At 44.6% G+C, this 24,501-nt stretch overlaps 1 protein-coding gene across 1 annotated transcript in view; it reads right to left on the bottom strand.

The window, feature by feature from the left end:
* Positions 1 to 24,501, bottom strand: part of B4GALNT2 (beta-1,4-N-acetyl-galactosaminyltransferase 2 (SID blood group)) — a 66,669-nt gene that overhangs the window by 20,431 nt on the left and 21,737 nt on the right. The window contains exons 3-5 of the mRNA XM_084804814.1: positions 14,092 to 14,229; positions 9,501 to 9,607; positions 1,567 to 1,604 (exon numbers count right to left, since the gene is read on the bottom strand). Of these exons, the coding sequence (XP_084660940.1) occupies positions 1,567 to 1,604; positions 9,501 to 9,607; positions 14,092 to 14,229 (283 nt within the window). The remainder of the gene's footprint in view (positions 1 to 1,566; positions 1,605 to 9,500; positions 9,608 to 14,091; positions 14,230 to 24,501) is intronic.

Raw genomic sequence — 24,501 nt, 5'->3', positions numbered from 1 at the left:
TGCACTCATTTCACATGCCAGCAAGGTTATGCTCAAAATCCTACAAGCTAGGCCTCAGCAGTATGTGAACCGAGAACTACCGGAAGTACAAGCTGGGTTTCGAAGAGGCAGAGGAACTAGAGATCAAATCGCCAACATTCACTGGATCATAGAGAAAGCAAGAAAATTCCAGAAAAAGGTCTATTTCTGCTTCATTGACTACGCTAAAGCCTTTGATTGTGTGGATCACAACAAACTGTGGCAAATTCTGAAAGAGATGGGAGTACCAGACCACCTTACCTGTCTCCTGAGAAACCTGTACGAGGGTCAAGAAGCAACAGTAAGAACCAGACATGGAACAACCAATTGGTTCAAAATTGGGAAAGGAGTACAACAAGGCTGCATATTGTCGCCCTGCTGATTTAATTTATATGCAGAGTACATCATGAGAAACGCCGGGTTGGATGAATCACAGGTTGGAATTAAAATTGCTGGGAAAATTATCAACAACCTCAGATACACAGACGATACCCCCCTAATAGCAGAAAGCGAAGAGGATCTAAAGAGCCTCTTGTTGAGGGGGAAAGAGGAGAGTACAAAAGCTGGTTTGAAACTCAACATTAACAAAACAAAGATCATGGCATCTGGCCCCATCACTTCCTGGCATATAGAAGGGGAAGAAATGGAAGCAGTGACAGATTTTATTTTCTTGGGCTCCAAGATCACCGCAGACGGTGACTGTAGCCATGAAATTAAAAGACGCTTGCTCCTTGGGAGGAAAGCTATGGCAAACCTAGACAGCATAGTCAGAAGCAGAGACATCACCTTGCCGACAAAGGTCCGTCTAATCAAAGCTATGGTTTTCCCAGTAGTAACGTATGTCTGTGAGAGCTGGACTATAAGGAAGGCTGAGCACCGAAGAATCGATGCTTTTGAACTGTGGTGCTGGAGAAGACTCTTACGAGTCCCCTGGACTGCAAGGAGGTCAAATCAGTCAATCCTAAAGGAAATCAACCCTGACTGCTCATTGGAAGGACAGATACTGAAGCTGAAGCTCAAATATTTTGGCCACCTAATACGAAGAGAAAAGTCACTGAAAAAGACCCTGATGCTGGGAAAGATTGAAGGCAAAAGGAGAAGGGGATGGCAGAGGATGAGATGGATAGATAGCATCACCGATGCAATGAATATAGACTTGAGCACACTCCAGGAGAGAGCGGAGGACAGGAAGGCCTGGCGTGCTATGGCCCATGGGTTCACGAAGAGTTGGACACGACTGAACAACAACAAGGGTTCAGCACCTTGGATAGCTCCTTTAGAGTTCTGGCTGGTTCTGATTGAAACCCAGAATGGATTCATAGCCCCACTGAAATCAGCACCAACATGTAATCCACCTTCCCCCGGGACAACTCCATCCAGTGCGTCTCAACAATGCATTTTCCTGTGCATTAGGAAAAGACTGTACTGCTATTCCTTCTTAATAGGTTTTCTGTGTTAAAAGACAGGAGAAGCTGGAGGAAAGCACAGGAGAATTACAGGAACACGACACTGTGCAGGCTCCTTGTAAAATTCCATGGATGAGATTACCTGTTGTTTTTCTGTACTTGCGCCATGGAAACCGAGCCCTTCAAGAACAAAAGCAAACAGAAACTTTTAAATTACAGCATACAATCAGTTAATAGCATGGCCCAATTGTGTGTTTTGTTTTGTTTTGAAAAGTGCAACAAACCTTGATTTACACTGTTTTACAGGGCTAGTGACAATACGCTTCCAGAAGGAGACCAGTGGGTCAGCCCCAGCCCTATGAAACAAATATCTCACCTCTCCCACCCCCACTGCAAACTCCCCCTTTTGTGCGTCACCTTTTCAACTAGTTTTCTTCTCCATTTTACACTGCATTTGTTTTCCTCAGCAGGGAAGGCAAGAGGGGAGCAGAAAAGCATGTGGGCAAAGACAGAAGGGAGATTTATCTTCATCATGTTCTCCCTTCGTTCATTCACCTTTCCCAACAGAGACAACCCAAGATATTCTGCTGCTTGAGGCAGAAAATCAAAAATGATACAGTAAACATTAAATAAGCAACCAAACAATTGACAGTTTTCAGCCCTTTGGTAGACTGCAACACCATAACGCCAAGGGCAGGCTGTCTCAACCTGCCTATGGGGTGCCAGTGAGGTAAACATTGAGAGCACATTGGGTTTAGCCTCAAATTTCCATCTCTATTCTGTGGTGAAGCTCACTGCATGACCTTGAGCAAGGCTATTTATATCAGCCCAACCTACTTCGCAATGTTGTGGGGATAAAAGGGGATAATCTCAGTATATACCACCCTAGGAACCCTGAGTTCCTAGAAGGAAGGACAGGATAAACATATAATTTATACATGAATGACTGGGCCCAGCCCTGTGATGAAGCAGCTAGGAAAGGAGAAATTGCAAAGAGTGGAGCATGAATCCCAGTTTTTGTTTCTAAAAAGAATGTTCAAAAGCTTGGATCTGACTGGGGTCTATGCCTTCTGACCCTGAAGCTCTGCCCATTATGTAGGGGCTGTTTGTGAGAGAAATGCGCTCTTCACATGCTCAGGTTTCACTATGGAATCACATAGGGATGTACAGATTGAGTTAACTCTGTTCCATCTATGTTTTGTGGATTGTCAGACATCTTTCATTCCATCATCCACTCATTGGCAGAACTGGATTTTTTTAAGGGATGTATGAGAATTTTGTTCCACTTGTGCAAGTGGGCATTAGCGCAAATCCCTCCCAAAAGTAAAAAAATCAGTTTGCAGGTCTGTGGAATCTGCACAATTTGGAAAAAAATGCTCTCCTGAGGAATCTGCAGGTCAGATTCATAGAAATTCAAACTGATTTGAATCCATTGCGGATTTCTCCGACATCCGTAATTTCAACAGCTCTAGTTGCTCTTGCAAAAGAGGGGTGCCATTTTGTCTACAGGTTTGACAGCAAATCAATCATGAAAGAGAATGCAATTTTAAAAAATAAATTTATGAGTTGCCTTTCAGCCCAAACAAGGACCCCCAGGCAACTTAATAACTAAAACTTAAAACAATGTTGAAACTTAGAAAACAGCAACACACAATTTAAAACAATGTAAACATTTTAAAACATCACCCACAGCAAAATTAAGAGCAGAAGAGAATCTTAAAAGCAAAGTGTGGAGCTAATGCATTTAAAATACTAACATGTGGAAGAAAAATCTTTTAACAGCCTGCCTAAAACTGAACTAAGGAACCAGTCTAACTACCCTTAGGAGACAGTTCTACAGGTGGGTGCCGCTACAGAGAAGGCTTTATCTTGTGTTCCTCTCTTGGTGGTGGGATATGCAGAAGGGCATCTAAAGAGGACCTTAAACTATAGGCAAGTCCATATGGGAGTAGGCGGTCTTTCAGATATTCTGGTCCCAAGCCATTTAGGGCTTTATAGATATAGATAAGGACTAGCAGCTTGAATTGTGCCTGGAAACAAACTGGTAGCCAGTGCAGTTGATATAAGCCTGGTGTAATATAGTCAACAAAGTGTGCACCAGAAAGCAATCTGGCTTCAATTTCTGAACACTGTCCAAGGGCAGCCCCATGTAGAGCACATTGTTCAGTCATTAAATCATGTCCGACTCTTTATGACCCCATGGACCATAGCACGCCAGGCCTTCCTGTCCTCCGCTCTCTCCCAGAGAGTGCTCAAGTCTATATTCATTGCATTGGTGATGCTATCTAGCCATTTCATCCTCTGCCATCCCCTTCTCCTTTTGCCTTCAATCTTTCCCAGCATCAAGGTCTTTTCCAGGGAGTTTTCTCTTCGTATTAGGTGGCCAAAATATTTGAGCTTCAGCTTCAGTATCTGTCCTTCCAATGAGCAGTCAGGGTTGATTTCCTTTAGGATTGACTGATTTGACCTCCTTGCAGTCCAGGGGACTCATAAAAGTCTTCTCTAGCACCACAGTTCGAAAGCATCGATTCTTCGGCGCTCAGCCTTCCTTATAGTCCAGCTCTCACAGCCATACGTTACTACTGGGAAAACCATAGCTTTGATTAGACGGACCTTTGTCGGCAAGGTGATGTCTCTGCTTCTGACTATGCTGTCTAGGTTTGCCATAGCTTTCCTCCCAAGGAGCAAGCGTCTTTTAATTTCATGGCTACAGTCACCGTCTGCGGTGATCTTGGAGCCCAAGAAAATAAAATCTGTCACTGCTTCCATTTCTTCCCCTTCTATATGCCAGGAAGTGATGGGGCCAGACGCCATGATCTTCGTTTTGTTAATGTTGAGTTTCAAGCCAGCTTTTGTACTCTCCTCTTTCACGCTCAACAAGAGGCCCTTGAGATCCTCTTCGCTTTCTGCTATTAGGGGGGTATCATCTGCATATCTGAGGTTGTTGATAATTCTCCCGGCAATCTTAATTCTGACCTGTGATTCATCCAACCCGGCATTTCTCATGATGTACTCTGCAAATAAGTTAAATAAGCAGGGCGACAATATGCAGCCTTGTCATACTCCTTTCCCAATTTTGAACCAATCGGTTGTTCCATGTCTGGTTCTTACTGTTGCTTGTTGACCCTCGTACAGGTTTCTCAGGAGACAGGTAAGGTGGTCTGGTACTCCCATCTCTTTCAGAATTTGCCACAGTTTGTTGTGATCCACACAATCAAAGGCTTTAGCGTAGTCAATGAAGCAGAAATAGACCTTTTTCTGAAATTCTCTTGCTTTCTCCATGATCCAGCAAATGTTGGCGATTTGATCTCTAGTTCCTCTGCCTCTTTGAAACCCAGCTTGTACTTACAGTAGTTCTTGGTTCACATGCTGCTGGAGCCTAGCTTGTAGGATTTTGAGCATCACCTTGCTGGCATATGAAATGAGTGCAATTGTATGGTAGCTTGAACACTCTTTGGCATTGCCCTTCTTTGGAACTGGAATGTAAACTGACCTTTTCCAGTCTTGCGGCCATTGTTGAGTGTTCCAAATGTGTTGGCATATAGAGTGCAGCACTTAAACAGCATCAACTTTTAGGATTTTAAATAGCTCAGCTGGAATACTGTCATCTCCGCTAGCTTTGTTGTTAGTAATGCTTCCTAAGGCCCACTTGACTTCACTCTCTAGGATGTCCGGTTCAAGTTCAGTGATCACACTATCATGGCTATCAGGGACATTCAGATCTTTCCTGTATAGTTCTTCTGTGTATTCTTTCCACCTCTTCTTAATCTCATCTGCTTCGGTTAGGTCCCTGCCTTCTTTGTCCTTTAACATGCCCGTCTTTGCACAAAACGTTCCCTTGAGATCTCCGATTTTCTTGAAAAGATCTCTAGTCTTTCCCATTCTATTGTTTTCCTCGATTTCCTTGCATTGTTCATTTAAGAAGGCCTTCTTGTCTCTCCTTGCTATTCTCTGGACCTCTGCATTCAGTTGGATATATCTTCCCCTTTCTCCCTTGCTTTTCGCTTCCCTTCTTTCCTCAGCGACTTGTAAAGCCTCATCAGACAGCCACTTTGCTTTCTTGCATTTCTTTTTCTTTGGGATGGATTGAGTTGCTGCCTCCTGAACAATGTTACGGACCTCCGTCCATAGTTCCTCAGGCACTCTGTCTATCAGGTCTAATCCCTTAAATCTATTCCTCACCTCCACTGTATATTCATCAGGGATATGATTTAGGTCATACCTGAATGGTTTAGTGGTTTTCCCTACGTTCTTCCATTTAAGCTGAAATTTTGCAAGAAGCAGCTCATGATCTGAGCCACAGTCAGCTCCAGGTCTTGTTTTGACTGACTGTATAGAGCTTCTCCATCTTTGGCTGCAAAGTACATAATCAATCTGATTTCGATATTGACCATCTGGTCATGTCCATGTGTAGAGTCGTCTCTTGTGCTGTTGGAAAAGAGTGTTTGCTATGATCAGCGTGTTCTCTTGGCAAAACTCTATTAGCCTTTGTCCTGCTTCATTTTGTACACCATGCTTGCCTGTTATCCTGGTGATTTCTTGACTTCCTACTTTGGCATTCCAATCCCCTATGATGAAAAGGACATCTTTTTTTGGTGTTAGTTCTAGAAGGTGTTGTAGGTCTTCATAGAACCTATCACCCTCAGCTTCTTCGGCCTCAGTGGTTGGGGCATAGACTTGAATTACTGTGATGTTGAATGGTTTGCCTTGGATTCGTACTGAGATCATTCTATCATTTTTGAGATTGTACCCTAGTACAGCTATTCCCACCCTTTTATTGACTATGAGTGCTACTCCATTTCTTCTAAGGGATTCTTGCCCACAGTAGTAGATATAATGGTCACCTGAATTAAATTCGCCCATGCTTGTCCATTTTAGTTCTCTGATTCCCAAGATGTCAATGTTCAATCTTGCCATCTCATGTTTGACCACCTCCAGCTTACCTTGATTCATTGATCTCAGGAATTCATTGATCTCAAGAGCACATTACAATAATCTAAATGGTAGGTGATTAAAGCATGGATTGCTGTGGCTAGATCTGCCTTCTGTAGGGAGGGGCATTTAGGATTAAGGGACACTTGTATGCCACCATTTACATATCCCCTTTGAACTGCTAATCTTCTAGCCCCACTAATTATTCCCTGGATTGACTCAGTCAAGTGCTGAACCGCCAGTTTGCAGTCAAACAAATGTATTTATTTGTGGTATGTATATATACAGCTGAATATAAAAATATATCTCAGCAGTTCTCAAAGAAGTTGATCTCTTAGTAGATAGCCTTTATTATGTGAATCACCCAGATCAACAGTGCTTCAGGTTGCAGACTTTCTCAACTTCCAGCAACCTAGAGCTAAGATCTCTAATTAGCTTTGCACAATATTACATAGACTACCTAAAGATTCCTTTGATGGATGTACTATTGCTATGAAAGTTGCAAGGAAACTGGTGCCAGCCAGTAGTGGCTTTTCTAGTCCTGCCCTCAGGGAGGGTCTTCCCCTAGGGACCTCTTTCGATGGGCCAACCTTGTTGAACACCTTACTTCCTGAAGTTGCTCCTCCCTCTTGGCCAGTGATTCTGGCATCCGTTCCTCCCAACTCCTCCCTCCTTGTAAGATCTTGTATTCCCACAGATGGAAAAGTTTCTGTTAGGCTTTGAACCAACTGATTAACTGGCACCTGGAAAGATTCCTCTCTTCCACTGTCTCCCTGCTCTATCTCCTGAAACCTTGGTAGCTCGCCCTTCACTTTGCCCTCTTCCTCATCGGACTCTGAGTCCATTCCCACACCCTCATAAGATGCTTCCGCAGAGGTGCTGGGCCCAATTCTTACAGGTTGCCTGTGGTAAAGACCATGGCTGGCTCCAGGTTTCTAAGGGCCCTTGGGCAAGACATCCTGAATAGCCCCAGCCTCACTCAGTGAATATCGCCGCTATTGTCACTAGCTGCTGTTGCTCCTTCTCCTCATTTCTCCCACTTGCTTACTTGACAGGCAGAGAGCCAATGAACAAGAAAGCAGTAGCATCTACTGCTCCTTCTTCTCACAACTACTATTGTCTGGGCAAGAGGCAGGTGAACAAGCAGGTTGCAGTAGTGAAGAGGAGGAGCAACTTGAACGAGCTGTTGCAAGCAGACCCCTGCTGGGGTGTAGGCTCTTGGCAGGTTCCTGACCATAACTACTCTTGACGCTAGGGATGTCGGAGAAATCTGCAACAGAACCATATGAGTTTGGTTTTTCATGAATTCGACTCGCGGATTCTGCAGTGGATCGGCTTTTCCCTTGTCGGGCGGATTCCACAGACTTACAGACCGGGTTTCTAGCTTTCCCAAACTGGGGGCAAATTTTGTAGAAAAATATGCATTTTTTTTTTTAATGACCCAAGGTGCATATTTCCCCCATAGGCTAAAGCATGAAAATGCGCACTTGGGGGAATTTGCACATTCACATGTGCAAATTTGCACAAATGCACATCTGCGCAAATACGTATTTGTGCAAATTTGGAAGAAAAAAATCCAATTCCGTCAATGGGGGGGATGATGGAATGAAAGGCGCCTGACAATCTGCGAAACACAGATGGAACAGATTTTAAACACTCCATACATCTCTACCTGACGCTGGCCCTGCTAAAGACCACAGACGACATAGTTTATGGCAGTAAAGACTCCATGGCTGCCAAGAGAACCTGGAACTAGACATCAAACTATAAGGTACCTTTACTGAATGATACATTTACTGAAGATATGGAACATAGGTATGAATGTTCCATAACATGAAGAATGGATGCTCAGACCAAGGCCAGCCTAAGTTACCACAGATAAGCTGCAGATAGTGACAGGTTTTACAGGGCCATACTTATAATTAGGCAGAGTGATGGCCGCCTCAGGCAGTCAGGTGTGATAGCAGTGGCACTGATAAGCACTTAAAAGATTTGAGGCCCCATCTTTCCATTGGCACCAATGGGAGTTTTTCCCCACTAAGCTTAATTGCCATGCATGGGGCAGATTTGGGGGGACATAGTGCACAGAGAAAGGAGGGTTAACCCTTCCCTCCCCAGCTGTGATCCTCCTAGAAATCAGCGCCCCCCCCCCCCCGGTCATATGGTAGCTAAACTAAGGGAAAAGCTCCCACTGGCACCAATGGGAGGATTTTTTCTAAGTTTAACTGCCATGCAGGGTGGAGGGTTGGGGAGTTTCGCACCATGTGGGGGGATTAACCCTTCTTTCCCCAGCTGCAATCCCCCTTGATAATTTATTTATTTATTTATTTTATTTACAGCATTTATATACAGCTCTGCAACTAGACAGATTCTGGAGTGGTGAACAATGAAAGATACAAAGGTAGGATAAAAGGCTAAAACTCAATGTTAAAAATTATTATTATTTCCTTAAACAAAAAAACAAACAAACACAATTCCAATACAAAGTTTGGCCAGTCAGTCATGGAAGCCTTCCTGAAAGATGTTTTCAGGAGGCACTGGAAACAACACAGTGTTAGTGCCTGCCTAGCCTCCAGAGCCAGGGAGTTCCATAGAAAGGGGGCCACCACACTGAAGGCTCTTCTCTGGGTGGGCTCTAATTGGGCCACAGGTCCATGTGGAACCATTGGGAGCATACCCCAGTCTGGGTGCTCTCTCAGGTATCATGATCCCAAATTAAATAGGGCTTTATAAACTAGAACCAAAACCTTAAACCTTAATTGCACCCTGCATGGCCATTAAGCTGAGAAAAACCTAGTGTTGCCACCAAGAGACACTTAGGGCTCTAGGAAACAGATCTGAGTCCAGGGCCTCATGGGCCTAGCAACACCCCTGAGTGTCAGTAAGGTGCTGGAGGACAGGACTGTGTGTGCCATGTGGCCTTTCCAACATCCTCAGATGTAGTAGAAGATGCCATCCTGTCCCCAGTGTTGAAGTAAAATCCAGCTGCCAGTCCAGTTGGCTTGCCTGTGTGGAAATGGGGGAGTGCTGACTTGACCTTCACCTCAGGCAGTAAAATGTCTTGGACAGGCTCTGCCAGTCAAGCTAGAACATCTTTCATTGTCTCATTTCTTCCAGCAATTGTTTAGGTATACATTGACATACCTGGAATCACAATGGTGTGCAAAGGCATCACTTCGGCTCCTTGAATGGGGTAGCTTAAAGGAGAATTTGGCTGAGCAATAATGACATCTTTTGTCTCAAGGGGATACCTGGGGTCAAAAGCAAGAAAGACAAAAGCAGTGAGGTAGACTTGAAATCCTCAAAAGCCAACATAAAAGATTGGTGTGTGTGTGTGTTTGGGGTGGGTGGGTGGGTGGGAACACAACACAACATTTAAACTGGGCTCTTTGGGGAGAATTACTTTAAAATGGGGAACAATGACAAAATACTAGGAGTAGGGTCAAATAAAAAGCACAAAAGGATAGGCTAACTTTGAGAATTGTGCCTGAGGTCAGAATTATCCTCAGGCACAATTTCAAAAGGTGGAGTGAGGGGGAAAAAAAGATGAAGTTAGTACAACAGGCTTAGTAATTCAGGAAGCTCTTTGTAGGCTAATTTGCATCCATAAAAAGGATCTCATGTTGCATCAGGTTGGGGGCAAAGAAGCACTTGGAACTCCCTTGTGTGGCAGGAAGCAGAAGAAAAACAGGTAATCCTAATATTACAAAAAAAACAGCTGCACCAATTTTCTAATTCCCAATGCGTTTCAACATCCTTCGAATTTTATCAAGGGCAACGGATTTCTTCAAAAACATCCAAAAATGCTTAGAAGTAGAACCCATGGCTTCTAATTCACTGATGGAAGAATCCCAAAACACATCAGGAATTAGAACACTGGTGCAACTGTCTTTGGTTTGGTTTTTGCTTTTTACAGCTGCTTTTAAAATAAATCCTTGTTGTTTTTAGTATTATATTGCCAAAACTGGACAAATTTTTTAGTTAACACACTGCACATGGCATCAAAAGAAGCCAAACTGTGTTGAAATACCTAATGGTTAGCTGGCATGTTTCCCTTTTAGACAAAGTTATATTGGGTAGTAGTAGATGGTCTTCCTCCTCCAGTTCTAGGATTCAATTTTGGACAGCAAAATTAGGTATTCTCCAATACGGAGGGATAGAGAGACATTTTTCTCCCTCTCTCATAATACTAGAACCCGGGGTCATCCCATGAAGCTGATTGATGGGAGATTCAGGACAGATAAAAGGAAGGACTTCTCCACACAGTGCCTAGTTATTACCACAGGATGTAGTGATGGCCACCAATTTGGATGACTTTAAAAGGGGATTGGACAGATTAACCGAGGAGAAGGCTATCAATGGCTACTAGTCCTGATGGCTACATGCTACCTCCAGTATCAAAGACAGTATGCCTAGGTACCCAGTTGCTGGGGAACATGGGCAGGAGAGTACTGTTGCGCTCATGCCCTGCTTGTGGATTACCCATGGGCAGCTGGTTGGGCACTGTGTGAACAGAATTCTGGACTAGATGGACCCTTGGTCTGATCCAGCATGGCTCTTCTCATGTTCATATATATATATATATGTATGTGTGTTAGATATATTCATTCTCCGAGAGAGAGAGAGAGAGAGAGAGAGAGAAAGAGAGAGAAAGAGAGATGGCCTGTGGGATTATGGGAGTTGTAGTCCAATCCATCTTGAGAGAAAGCTGGCCTAGTCTGAAGCAGAGCTCAAATAGTCCCCTCACCCCCCACTAGGTCTAAAACTTTAACATGGCTGTCTTGTGAAGCCTTTGTAAGCCTTTTTTCTGTCTAAATATGCATGAGATTACACCCAAAGTAATCTTTCTGCACATTCAGACACCAACTCCTGCCCTTATCTATCCTCACCATGTGATGCCACCTCAAGCAAGTCGCTTCACCCTGCTGCATGGCAGAGCCAGCCCTGCCATTGTTGTTTGTTTTTACCTCACCTTGTACAAGGAAATATTTTCTCTCCTTTTTTACTCCCAGTGTGTGCACCTAGGCAACCACTTAATATATTTAATCAAGCTGGCTCCTGCCCCAGAAAGCACGAAGACAAATAAACGTGTTGTGGCACCAGGCAGCACAGGAAAGCCTTTTGTCATTTTGACTGCAACAGACTAACACACCTTCCCCCCTGGAAGTCGCCTCCCAAGGCTCTCACAAAAACATGAAGCCCACTTCAAACAATCTCTTTTCTTACGAATTCTCCTCCCTCTCTCCGTTTGCCTCCTACTGCTTGCTGACATGTCCCCCATGCTTTTTGTGACTGACACAGTTGGCAAGTCAACTACGGGCCAAAATGAGAGGATGTCGCACAGCTGCATGTATTTTATTCATATGTCTGCCATCTTCACATATAAAGTATTAAAAGGAGTAACATTGGTGAGGGAAGGTAAATCCAACCCCTCGCCCCAGCCTCACCTCAGGGACTGTGTTACCTCAAGCAATTTTTCTCCTCCATTTTCACCATATTTCTGACATCTGCCAGTGCCAGTGGAGGATCCCCCTGCCCCAAAAAACACGTACCTGTGTTAGAGGAAGGATTTTCCTCAGCACTGAAACAGGGGAAGGAAAGGAGGAGGAGAAGGCGGCACGGTAAGGAGCTGGGGGGTTGTGCAGTGGCATCTGGGGGGACCCGAAGCAGGGTTCGGCATCTGAATCCTGCTTTGGGTTCGGGGCTGAGTTGGATCCGGCCCCCCATGAATCAGCTCGGGCTGAATCGGGCCCGCCTCTGAAGCCGCGAAGCAGCTTCCGAGTCAGATCGGGGGGTCCCTGCACAGCCCTACCCTTAAGCTCATGATAAGATAACATTTCTCTTTTAGCATCCAGACATTCCTGGTTTGTCAATGAAAGGCTCCAACTCTAAAGGGGCTCTGTTGGAGTGTGTTTCCCATATTTAGTTTTTTTGCATAAGAGGTTGTTAAAAGATTATTTTGACCACAGAATGTTACTTGGAGCAGGTTGCAGCTTCTAAATTTGTATACAAACATCTCTGCTGTTGATGGACGTGCCCCAGCAGTTGAAGCAGCTGGATCAGGCCTGGCCCAAGATAGTCTAAATCCACCTGATAGTTAAAGTGAGGAAATTGAGGAAACTGGGAAGTTTAAGAGTGCAATCTTATGCACGTATAGACAGAAAAAAAGATTTACAACTCCCACCTTTCCGCAGCCAGCCATGCTGGCTGGGGAATGCTGGGAGTTGTAGGACTTTTTTTTCTATCTATACATGCACAGATTACGCCCTTAGGCTTCTTAAAATTAACAGGAGCTGAAGCTGCTGGGTAGCTTGCACTCAGTGGGCCGAATTAGGAGGGGGCTGTAGCTTAATAGTGCAGCACATGCTTTGCATGCAGAAAGTCCTAGGTTCAATCCAGAACATCTCCAGGTAGAGCTGGGAAAGACCCCTGCCTAAAACCCAGGGGTGCTGTGATCAGACTGTAGACCAGCCTTCCTCTATTGGGTGCCCTCCAGATGTGTTGGATTACAACCTCCAGCATGCCCCTGCTGGCTGGGGATAATGGGAGTTGGAACTGGTTGGCACCTAGCTGGGGAAGGCTGGTATAGACAATACTGAATTAAATGGACCAGTAGCTTGACTTAGTATAATTCACATTCATATGTCTATCTCCCACTCTTCAAACCGCTATGGTGTCTTAAGACAATCATCTCAGGATTGGAAATTCTCTTAAGGTTGCTTTCAGGATCTCCATCACAGGACATGTGGAGGGGGAAATCTCTCTGTCCTTCCAGCAAAGAGGCTTAGGTGAGTTTCCTGCTGCTGGATGGTTGCTGGACTTAACAGGGCCAAGAGAGAGAATTATTCTCTCTCAAGCTGTTGAGTCATCAAAAGCAACTGGATAGGCATTACTGGGTTCATGACAAATATACTTCTCCATATAACACATAATTAACTTATAGCAGCCTTCCCCAATCTGATGCCCTCTGGATGTCTTGGGCTACACCCCCAGCATACTGGCTGGGGATGATGGGAGTTGTAGCCCAACACATCTGGAGGGCACTAGGCTGCGAAAGGCTGACTTATAGAATTGGATGCCACAGAGTTTTGCGATGGTTGCTCAATGGCTTTTTTCAAACACCCATTCGTAATGGAACATCCTTTTCAAGAAAGAGGGCAAAAAAATGGTAGTGAAAAGGTTAGAGTTTAGATGTTTGGGGAGGCGTTTAATTGTTATCCAGTTTTACTATGCAAACTGTGGCTGCAAAGTGATATATACATACTGGGTTGGATCCAGGCACAAGTCATTCATAGCAACCTAGATCTTAGCAATGGGACTTACATTAGTCATGACTAATTTAAGTTCCATTCATTTCAATAGCTCTGCTCTAAGTATGATTAAGTCTGGTTCCAACCCATTGTATAGAACAAGGGTGTGCAAGCTGGTGCCCTCCAAATGTTGTGAGCTACACCTCCCATCAGCCTCAGCCATCATGGCCAATGGTCAGAGATTATGGAGGGAACCAGGTTGCCTACCCCTGGTATAGATCGATGGACAGAATATTAATTACAACAGGAACAGAACCTCTTGTGCAAGTAGTACATGAATCCTTGACTAACAGACGGTGGGGACAAATGACCAAGGCTGGTCTTTGGTGTAATGCAGCAAGACAGTTCTTATGACCCATAAGATCACATCCTGTGGTATAATTTTATAAGATGTGTCTCTATTCCCTGGGGTAGGTTAAAGTTACCTTCTCTGATAATCTCGGAATTCCTTCTCACGTCTTGCTGTGACGGAGGCGAGTTTATCCTTATCAATATAGTTATCCATTTGATAGACTGTCAGCTTGTTGGTTCTGGCACACTTGCACTGATTCTTTGGTCCTAGCCTAAGGGAAAGAGGGGTGGGGCAAAAACAAAGAGTTATGGATCATTTATAGAGGGTACATTTGCTGTACTTTCTGCATTTCAGTTCCCTCTGACTTCACTGTTAACAGTTTTCCTCCCCGCACCTGAAGCATGTGTATATTAATCTGCTCAACTTGCATCTGATGAAGTGAATGGTGTTAACAAAAGCTTATGCCATAATAAAAGTAGTCTTTAAGGTGCCAATGATCTCTTTTTGGCTGAGTGGGGATTTGAACCTGGGTCTTCCCAGCCCTAGTATGACACTCTGCTGCTACACTAGGGATGGGGAACCTCCAGCTATGGGTCAATTTGGCCTGCCAGGCTGGTCTATCTGGCCTACGGGGCCTCAGCTGAGGCCCCTCCCCTAAGCTCCTTCCCTTCAGGGCAAGCAGGGATTCCCTGAATGCACTTGCTTGCTGTTCCCAACTGGGAGGGTGAGTGGGGGACAGTGTGGGACAGGTGAAGCCTCCTCAGCTGTGGCGCCAGGTGGAAGAGTGTTCCTGAAGTTGGCGCCTTGGTTGGGGTGGCTTCGCTGCTTATGTGCATGGAGTGATTCAACCACAGCACACAGGCTTGAAAGGGGCCCATCGTGAAAGTGTCTACTGCCAGAGGTTTGGCACTAGTAGAACCTCTTCACAGTCTAAACTTTGGAGAGGAATCCAGCCAGGGCACTCCACTTTAGCTGTGTAAATTGCTCTGGAACCAATTTTGGTGAAGAGCAGTATAGAAATATCTATATAAGAATACAGTAGCGTAATGCTTATTACTAGAGATCTACCAGACCAATTTTCCTAAATAAATAAATAAATAAAATGGAAGCTTATGCAGTGCAGAAAATTTTGAAACTTGGAAAAAGTTCAAAGCTTGAGCTCTAATAACAAAACAGTATATTTATTTGCTCTGCGCCAGTCTCCTTCTGTTCTATGGTTCAGTGCCAGTTTATTTGCTCTGCACCAAACAGTGCCTGATCATAGAATCATAGAATTATAGAATAGTAGTGTTGGAAAAGGCCTACAAGACCATAGAGTCCAACCCCCTGCTCAATGCAGGAATCCAAGTCAGAGCATCCCTGACAGATGGCTGTCCAGCCTCAAGACATCCCATGTTTTCAGCTTCCATTACTTGCATCCTCCTGCTTTTCTTTTTTCTGTTTGGGTTTGTTTTTATTCATTTTGCTTCATAGGCAGGCTTAATAGGGCACTGCTAGGCCTTGGGGCAGTTGCTAGGGGCAACAACCATGCTTCCCCCTGGATTGTATTGTTTTGAATGGGATGAATCAGAGAGCAAGGAGGGAGGGGCTGCTTTTGCTCCTCCTATGATGCCCTGCATGCAGGTGGGGTTTGTGTATTTGTGTGTGTGAGAGAGGGGAGGTAGTGGGCAGGGTGGTGTGGCAGGAGTGGGTGGGGCACAAGACCAGAGCCATATTGGATGGCTCTGGCTCAGGGCAGGTGAGAGAAAGGTGGTGTTTCTTATTCTCCCCCCCCCCATCTCACCGTTTGTTTTTCAAGCCAAAGTGAAGGTGGGGGTGGGGCTTCTTGGGTGAGGGCTTGGAACACCCCCTTTCTTTGCAACAGAGGAGAGATGGGTCTGCCCATGCTTTCATGTAAAATGAGGGGGTTCTTATTGGAAGGAGGGAGGCTAATTGTGTGGGTCAACGAGAAGAAGATAGGTTGGAAGACCCCGTTTGCTATGGTGGAGGGAGGCTTGCTTTAATGTAGTGGGAAATAGGGATGTCAGAGAAATCCACAATGGAACCAAATGAATTTGGATTTTCATGAATCTGACCCCAGGATTCTGAAACAGACCAGCTTTTCCCCTGTTGTGTGGATTCCACAGACTTGCAGACCATTTTCCTAGCTTTCCCGTTGCAAAAAAATGTGCAAAATACCCCCCCTAGCCAAAAATAGACATTTTCCCCATAGGCTAAACCTTGAAACAGGCTAAACATTTGGGGGGAATTTGCGCATTTTTGCATGCGTGAATTTACATAACTGCGCATTTGTGCAAATTTGCAAATTTGGAAAAAGAAACAGATTCGGAAACAGAAAAGAACTGATTCTGTCAATGGGAGGACAATGGAATGAAAGGCCCCTGACCATCTGCAAAACACAGACGGAACGGATCTTACCCAATCCATACATCCCTAGTGGGACAAGGTCATATTATTGGGGTGCTCATTGAAGGGAAGCTGACGCAGGACATAATTGGAAAGCTGAGAGAGGAAGAGGGAGAGAAAGAAGGAAATGCCCCCTGAAAGCTGTTCCAGTTGCAAGGAAAATGACCAAACATATTTTCATCCAATCATTCTGAGACTAGTGCCTGGGGCTTGCACTAGTTATATAATAAAAAAGTTAGACAGAGTGAGGTGGCTGCCTCCAGCTTCTGATTTTTGGTGACATGAAAAGGACAGCAACTTTTTATTTAATGCATGCTTGTATTTTAACGGGGGGGGGGGGGTTCTGCCTCAGATGCCAGAATAACTTGATTGGCCTTGGGTACTATCCACATTGATGGGAGAGGGAAGTGTCACCTCAGGCAGCAAAATATCTCCGGCCAGCCTGGTTAGGGGCTCTTCTTCCCTAAGGGGCTTCAGGCAAACTGAAGAAAAAACAAAAAGAAAGCCTGCTTCATTTTTCATGCTATGGAAACTAAATAGCATGTTTCATCACAAGCCCTATGCAGGCATTTGCTTGCAACACATGAGGGATAAAACAGGTGTGGGGATGTGAGCGCACACGCAGACCCTGCACTCAGTGTCCTTGCAAACCCAGCTGCTCTTAGAGATCTGAGTACATTTAACACAAAAACCTGAAAGTTTCCAAAGTTTGGGAATTCTGCCATATTAGGGTTCCTGACTACAGGTAGTTTTGTAGGTGCATTCACCTCACATGTGTACCCAGATCCCAGTTTTAGCCCTCAGGTGTTGCAGGCAAATGCCTGCATAGCGTTACGGAGAGAGCATGTTCTTCAAAACTGACACTGAGCATTGGGATTGCTTTTCTGCGGCTCTTATGTACTCTGAACTTTCATGCATGGGACTTGTAGTCTAATGCATTGTGAGGGCACCAGGTTGAGGAAGGCAGATTTAGGCACCCGGTGACACTGGACTTAGTTGTATTCTGGGTTGAGTCAGGAGATCTGTTCATTCTGTTCTTGTTTGAGAGAGAGCAAGATAGTTCTTCTCTGACGGGTGTTTGTTTGTTAAAACCTTACAAGACAGTGGCTAAGTCCTTCTGTTAGGTAAAATGGAGTTCTTAAGAGACAAGATCTCATGGGTTAAGGTGTGGTCTCCACATCCCCATGAGTCAATCAGTGGAACTTACGTGTTCCTAAATATTATAGAAGCATCCAATTCCCTATGCTGTGAGGACTTCTTCACACAGCGCATAGTTAAACTATGGAATTCACTACCACAGGATGTAGTGATGGCCACCAATGTGGATGGCTTTAAAAGGGGGTTGGACAAATTCCTGGAGGAAAATGCTGTCAATGGCTACTAGTCTTGATGGCTATGTGCTACCTCCAGAACTGGAGGCAGTGAGCCTAGGTGCACCAGTTGCTGGGGAACTTGGGTGGGAGGGTGCTATTGAGCTCGTGTCCTGCTAGCGGGTTCCTGGTCGACAGCTGGTTGGCCACTGTGTGAACAGAATGCTGGACTAGATGGACCCTTGGTCTGATCCAGCAGGGCTCTCCTTATGTTCTTATGTTAAGTTCAAAGAGCTGTGTTACAGAGTTCACTTTTCATTGGATGAGAGAGGACCGGCGACATAATAGTGACTGTAACTGTTGTTTTATTTACAAATATACAAGCAGAGTAGAGCAGAGGCAACAACATCCAGGGACCCAAAGTTGAGGAAGGCTGGACAAGAATGTCACCTTCCTAAGATCTGATGGGCATCACATTACAAAAGCTGGAGTCAGATTCCCAGCTATCAGGATAACATCTTCTAATTGATCAGTTATCTACCAATCATCCTGAGCTATTCGCTAGCAATCAGTATAACAAAATATAGTCTCCCAGCATGGAGGATGCCATCCCTTCCCTCAAAAGCTCTGACCTCCAGATGGGTTCTTTTTAATGCTTATAGCTGTTCCTGGTAACAACAGGATAAAAGGTTGAACCTGGGGTGCACAACCTTTTCCGCCCAAAGGACCACATTGGGTGTCTGCTGTGGTGGCAGCTCATGTCCATGCACACATACACATACCATTAAACAAAAACAAATGAAAACCAACACCAAGCATACAAAGTGATTCACAGTTGCTATTTACAGTGTCTATTTACAAAAGACACTCATGCTCTTCCTATCAGCCATGTCAGGTTATTGAAATCAGTTTTCTCTTCCTGTTGGAGCAAATAATCTCCTTTCAAGCTACTACAGGAAAGCACTGTCTGTTACAATGCCATGCTGGATGTGCCCTATCTTGTCTAATCTCAGCTGCTAAGCAGGGTCAGCCCTGATTAGTACTTGGATGGGAAACCACCTGGGAATCAGGCTTCCTGCACTGAGCAGGGGGTTGGACTCGATGGTGTTGGAGGCCCCTTCCAACCCTATGATTCTATGATTCCATTCGCATTCCCATAATGACAAACATTTGTAAGGCATCCATCTACTTCCTCCCGGTTTGCAACCCCAAAGTAGGATTTCCTTAACCATGACCTCTCCCCAGTCCACCAGTATGTAGGCAATTTTCTAAGATGAGCCAACTTACACAAACATTGGTAAGACAAGAATTAGAGGAACTCACATGTTATTAGCCTACTTATTTGTCCATTCAGATTATCTGAATTATCTGTCCAAATACAAATATTAGCTGCCAATTGGTTTTGTGATTGCTCAACATCCCCCTGTCCTTGTCGACTGCCTCTGTGTGGAAGTTATAAAAACTGCTTAATCCTATAAAAAAAACAACGGAAGCTATTTCCCCAAATAAGGAGAAACATAGCCCTTATATATGCAGGGAAGGCTGAGGGCTCCAGTCTCAGTGGGGCAGAGGTTCCATTATGGGTTTTAGTCACAACCAGCCAGAAGTCTAAAGGAGTTATCCAATGTGCTGAACCCTATCCCCAAAATGGGTCTAACACCTTGGATAGCTCCTTTAGATGTCTGGCTGGTTGGAACTAAAACCCAGGATGGTTTCTTCACCCCACTGAAACAGGAGCCACCAGCCTGCCTTGCTTATTTGCACATGGAAATCCTGATCTTCACTCACCTTTCAACAGGACAGTCTCCTTTGGAGGCCAAATTTGGGCCAACCCCTTAACAATGTTTTTTTTATTATTTTGTAAAGCCTTTTGCTGCTCTCAGTTCACTTAAGGTTCTTAGAGAAGCCACACTCCCTTTTGTGTTGGGATAGAGCAGCTTTCCACAACCCACTAGAGATGATGGGAGCTGTGTTCCAACACGTCTGGAGGGCTCCAGGCTGGAAATCACTGGGATACAGCAATCCTCACTGCTGGACTTCCATGTGGTCTTAATAGAGACATACACAGAGGTTCCTGCTCCAATCACATTCTCTCTCAGACACATGCTCTTTTGCCCAGCTGACAGACTTCTTAAAAAAAACTTCTCCCCTGTCTGTGCAAATGTTTCCTCTCTCTTACTTCTGATGCTCTGGACCCGATTCTTGGGCCAAACACACACATGGCTTGGCCCAAACTGCACATGTTTATGTGGCAATATGTTATGCATCTTGTCTGGAGGTACATTCCACTGTACTGCTAGAAATGGCCTCTGCAAGTTGGCAACACATAATTCCCATATCTCTCCATCATCTGAATTATTTAGGTAAGGCCTGCTTGCAAACATTCCATCTAAGCTGGGGTGGTGGTGGTGGTTGTAAACACAGAATGTTGGTGTGGCAGTTGGGACTGTCAGCTGATGTGGCAGTTGGGACTGTCAGCTGATGAAGCTGATAAAAAGAAAAGATGGAGGAGGAAGAGGAGGAGGAGGAGGAGGGGAGGCTGCAGAGGGGATCAAGGGAGCAGGCTGAACATTTTGGAGGAGAGAACTGGTGGATTATAGGAATCTGTGGATTACAGTATCCTTGTGGATAACCATAACCATATGGATTAGAGTAGCCAGGGCTGGGCCTCACATAAGGCAGAGTGAATCCCCTACCTCAGGTGGCAGAGCAGGAGAAGCATTGGGTTGCAAACTCCCCCTGCCCCCACCAGGAGGACCTGCCACTGCCATCTCCAGCAGGTGCTCTGGAGAGCCCTGCCAGCTGCTCTCCCACTATGGCATTTTCCGCAGCATGAAAGTGGAGCCTCCGGGGCTCTCTGGAGCAGTTGTTTACTCAGCAATGCTAGCAGGTCCCCCAGAGAGCCCTGCCAGTCTGACTCTCTCACTGGGAGCTGCTGCAGTGAGAGAGTGGCCTGCGGGGCTCTCTGGAGCAACCACCAAGTGATCAGCCAACAGAGAACCCTAGAGGGCCAGATCTGGCCCCCAGGCCTGAGGTTCTGCACCCCTGCTGCCAGGCAAGCTTTTGGGGAACATCCTGCAGGTACATTCAGAGTCCATTCCATATCACAAACTATGCCTGTCAACTGGAAAAAAAGTATCAGGTCCTGGAGAAGAAAGTTTTACCAAGTTTGAGAATGTTACAGAAATTATGGAGTTGCAGGTACCTGAGACTGAAAAATAGAAGAGGCTTGCAAGACCGCCTTGATGTAGGGATGCCAGAGAAATCTGCAATGAACTCAAATGAGTTTGCATTTCTGTGATTCTGATCTGCAGATTCTGCAGCAGACTGGCTTTTTTGGAGTTGCACAGATTCCACACTGTTCTTTACTTGTGTGTGTGTGTGTATTTGCACAAGTGTGCATTAGCACAAATGTGCATTTGCAAAAGGGAACAAAATTCTCGTACATCCCTAAAACAAATCCGATTTCATCAATGAGGAAACACAGATGGAATGTATTTAATAAAATCCGTATATCCCTACCATGATGCATTGCAAAAAATATTTGGTAGTACGGAGAAGATTAAAGATGTTGATTATCAATTTTGTAACCAGACAAAATGCTGGAGAGAAGCTTTCAGTTTATACACAGAGAATGGAGATGGTGTTCCACCTGCCTGTGGTGAAAAGGGGCTGTGATTAAATAGATCAAAATAGTGTGGCTCAATTGCTTGGGGGAACCCTTTCTGATGCACTGCTCTTAATCAATTTAAGATTGAAGGAATGACAGTATGACTCCCTTGATAATTCCCAGTTAATAAGAGAAATTAGGGAGGAGGAAGCTAAACTGTTGAAGGATAATTGCAGAGGGAAGTCTCTAGAAGAGTTACTGAAATACTAGTGTCTGTACCCAAAGCTTTAATGGTGAGTGCAAAGACACAACTCATTGACCAGGTAAAGAGGTTGACAGAGCAAGTGCCAATGCTGCAGGACAAGGTCATGTCTCCAATAAGTTCCAGAGAGGGTAAACCCCACCTGAAAAGTAACTGAGGAGGAATCAACTGCCACAAAATATGTCTTTCCTGAAACAGCAGAGAGCACGCTTCTGTTACAAGTGTGGGATAGAAGGACGTCTCCCTGAAAACTGTTCTAGAACAGACAATCCATCATTAGTTTTCCAAAAACTGAAAGCTGCTTGGAAGGCACTGAGAAGCAAAGGTAGGACCTGGGGAAGATGCTACCCAGGCCCTTAGCGGCATCAAGCTCTAAGTCAGGTGCAACACACATTTTTTCAGGACTGGTGGATTCATGGGTAGAGATTATGGTTAAAATTGAGGGAGAAGACAACAAAGGTATACTGGGTCACAAGTGACTTTTAGAAAATAATTTTACAAGAAAATGCTTATACATCTTCCTATCTGGCCCTTAGAAGGATTGGAAATCCATGGTGTTAGTCAGGAAGAATATCCCTGTAAGGGCTATGTGGTGTTCAATTTGGAGTTTCTAGAAGATGCAGGTAGAGTAAGGGTAGTTGTGGATATGGCTGTTCTAGTCCAGGAGTGGGCAGAAGAGAGATCCCCAGATGTTTTGGACTTCAACTCCGAGAAGCCCCTGCCAGCATGATCAGTGGTCATGAATGCTGGGAGCTGAAGTCCAAAAATCTGGAGATCTACTTTCTGCCCGCCCCTGTCATAGTCTGTCCTAATCTAATGGGGGACTATGAGATACCTGTATTGATTGGGACCAATTCAAATTTAGGGTTCTGGCTAACATAAGGCAGAAAAACACTGCCCACACTGGGGATGCACACCCTTGCGCTGTGGCTTATAAAAGAAAAGAGTCTGATGTGAGAGAGAAATCTGATTCTCCCACTGGGAGGTGATTTATTATGGGGAAAAAAATTGACATTTCTTACAGGGACTGAAAAGATGATTCCCATTTCTGGAAAATGTTTGAAGGAGTCAGGTTTTAATGGTGGATCTATCTATAAAAGAAGTTGGTCGTCATAGGTGGTTGCAGTTCCCTAGTGCATTGCTTGAAGGGTCCAAGACACAGGGCATCTCTATACCAGTCTAAAATCCTGCATTTAAAATGGGGCTTTCTGCTTCCGTTTTAAATGCAGGATCACAACGACTCCCTTTTTCACCCGCTTCCTTTCCCCCCTCCCCTTTCCCCCTCCTTCTCCCGGTAGCTGAGTCTTCCATTCTCTTTCATTGATCTCGTTCTTCTTCTTGCCGCACTCAAGTAGAACACAACGAAGTAATTTGATAGCTCATCATCTGCAATCTATTTAAAAATGGAACAAAGGGCATTTAGTGCAGGAGATGCCCTGGAGGGACACAGCGTCATGTAAAGAGTCCGCAAACTTCCATGAAGGAGCAATCTCAATCGCAGGATAAAAGCTCCATGTGAAGAAAGCCACAGAGTAGCTATTAATGGGGCAAATCATACTATCACAATAAAGGCTGGTCAACAGCTGGCAGGAATATATGAACCTCAGAGTATCATGAAACCTTGCCAAACCTTGTCAATTTGAGTAAATAGATTCAGAAAGGTTTGGCTTTGGTGACCTTCCAGCACCTGAAGTATGAAAGGAGATACTGAAAAGTAAACTTTGTCAAAGGCTTAATGTGTTTTCTTTGTATGAATGGGATTTTCAAGAAGTTAGAAGACGTATGTCCTTTCTGGGAGAGATCTAGAAGAATAGTGCTATGTGAAACGTGTCAGGAAGCATATCCAGGAATTATTCCAGCCCTTATGCACCACCAGTTGTGTTGATGAGAAAGAAAACTGGAAAGTTTAGACTTTGTATTGACTATAGAACTTTGAATAAACAGACAGTAGTGCATCAATACACTAGGCCCAGAATCTAAAATGCTGTGAACTGTTTATCTGGAAGTCAGTGATTCTCCATGTTAGATCTGAGAAGTGAACATAAGAAGAGCTGTGCTGGATCAGACCAAGAGTCCATCTAGTCCAGCATTCTCTTTGTTTGTTTATTTATTTATTATATTTATATACTGCCCAGCAACCCAGGCTCTCTGGGCAGTTCACAATTCTGTTCACAGAGTGGCCAAACCCACAAGCAGGACGTGCGTGCAACCACACCCTCCCACCCATGTTCCCTAGCAACTGGTGTGCATAGGCATAATGCCTCTGAGAGGTATTATATAGCCATCATGACTAGTAACCACTGATAGCCTTTAGCCATCCAAATTGGTGGCCATTGCTACTTCTTATGTTTACGAATGCCATAACTTAAATATGTACTGTATGAAGAAGTCCTTCCTTTTATCTGTCCTGAATCTCCTGCCAATCAACATCATTGGATGACTCTGAGTTCTAGTATTATGAGAGGGAAAAAATGTCCTCCTATCCACTTTTTCCACGCCATGCATAATTTTGTACCTCTATCATGTCTCCCTTTAGTTGTCTTTTTTCTAAGCTAAACAGTCCCAGATGTTGTAACCTTACCTCAAAGAATTTACTCCAGCTCCTTTATCATCTTCGGTGTCATTTTCTGCACATTTTCCAACTCTATAATACCCTTTTCTACATGCAGTGACCAGAACTGTACACAGTATTCCAAATGTGGTTGCAAAATAGATTTGTATAAGGGCAGTATGATATTAACACTTTTATTTTTGATTTCTTTCCTGATAATGTTTAACATAGAACTTGCCTTTTTCACAGCAGCTGCATGCTGGGTTGACATTTTCATCAAGCTTTTCACCACAATTCGTTTTGCCTCCACAAATTGCAGGCTTCTGGATTTCTCCCACTGTGGGAGCCTGCCTCTGAGGTACATGAGTTGTGTGGGGGGGGGGCTGACCCCTCCCACTAAGTCT

The sequence above is a fragment of the Heloderma suspectum genome, chromosome 6 (genome assembly GCF_057233095.1).
Source record: "Heloderma suspectum isolate Gila_16-S chromosome 6, 16-S_ref, whole genome shotgun sequence".
Classification (NCBI taxonomy): Eukaryota; Metazoa; Chordata; class Lepidosauria; order Squamata; family Helodermatidae; genus Heloderma; species Heloderma suspectum.
The sequence above is the reverse complement of the archived record's forward strand: the minus strand, read 5'-3'. Positions and strand labels throughout refer to the sequence as shown.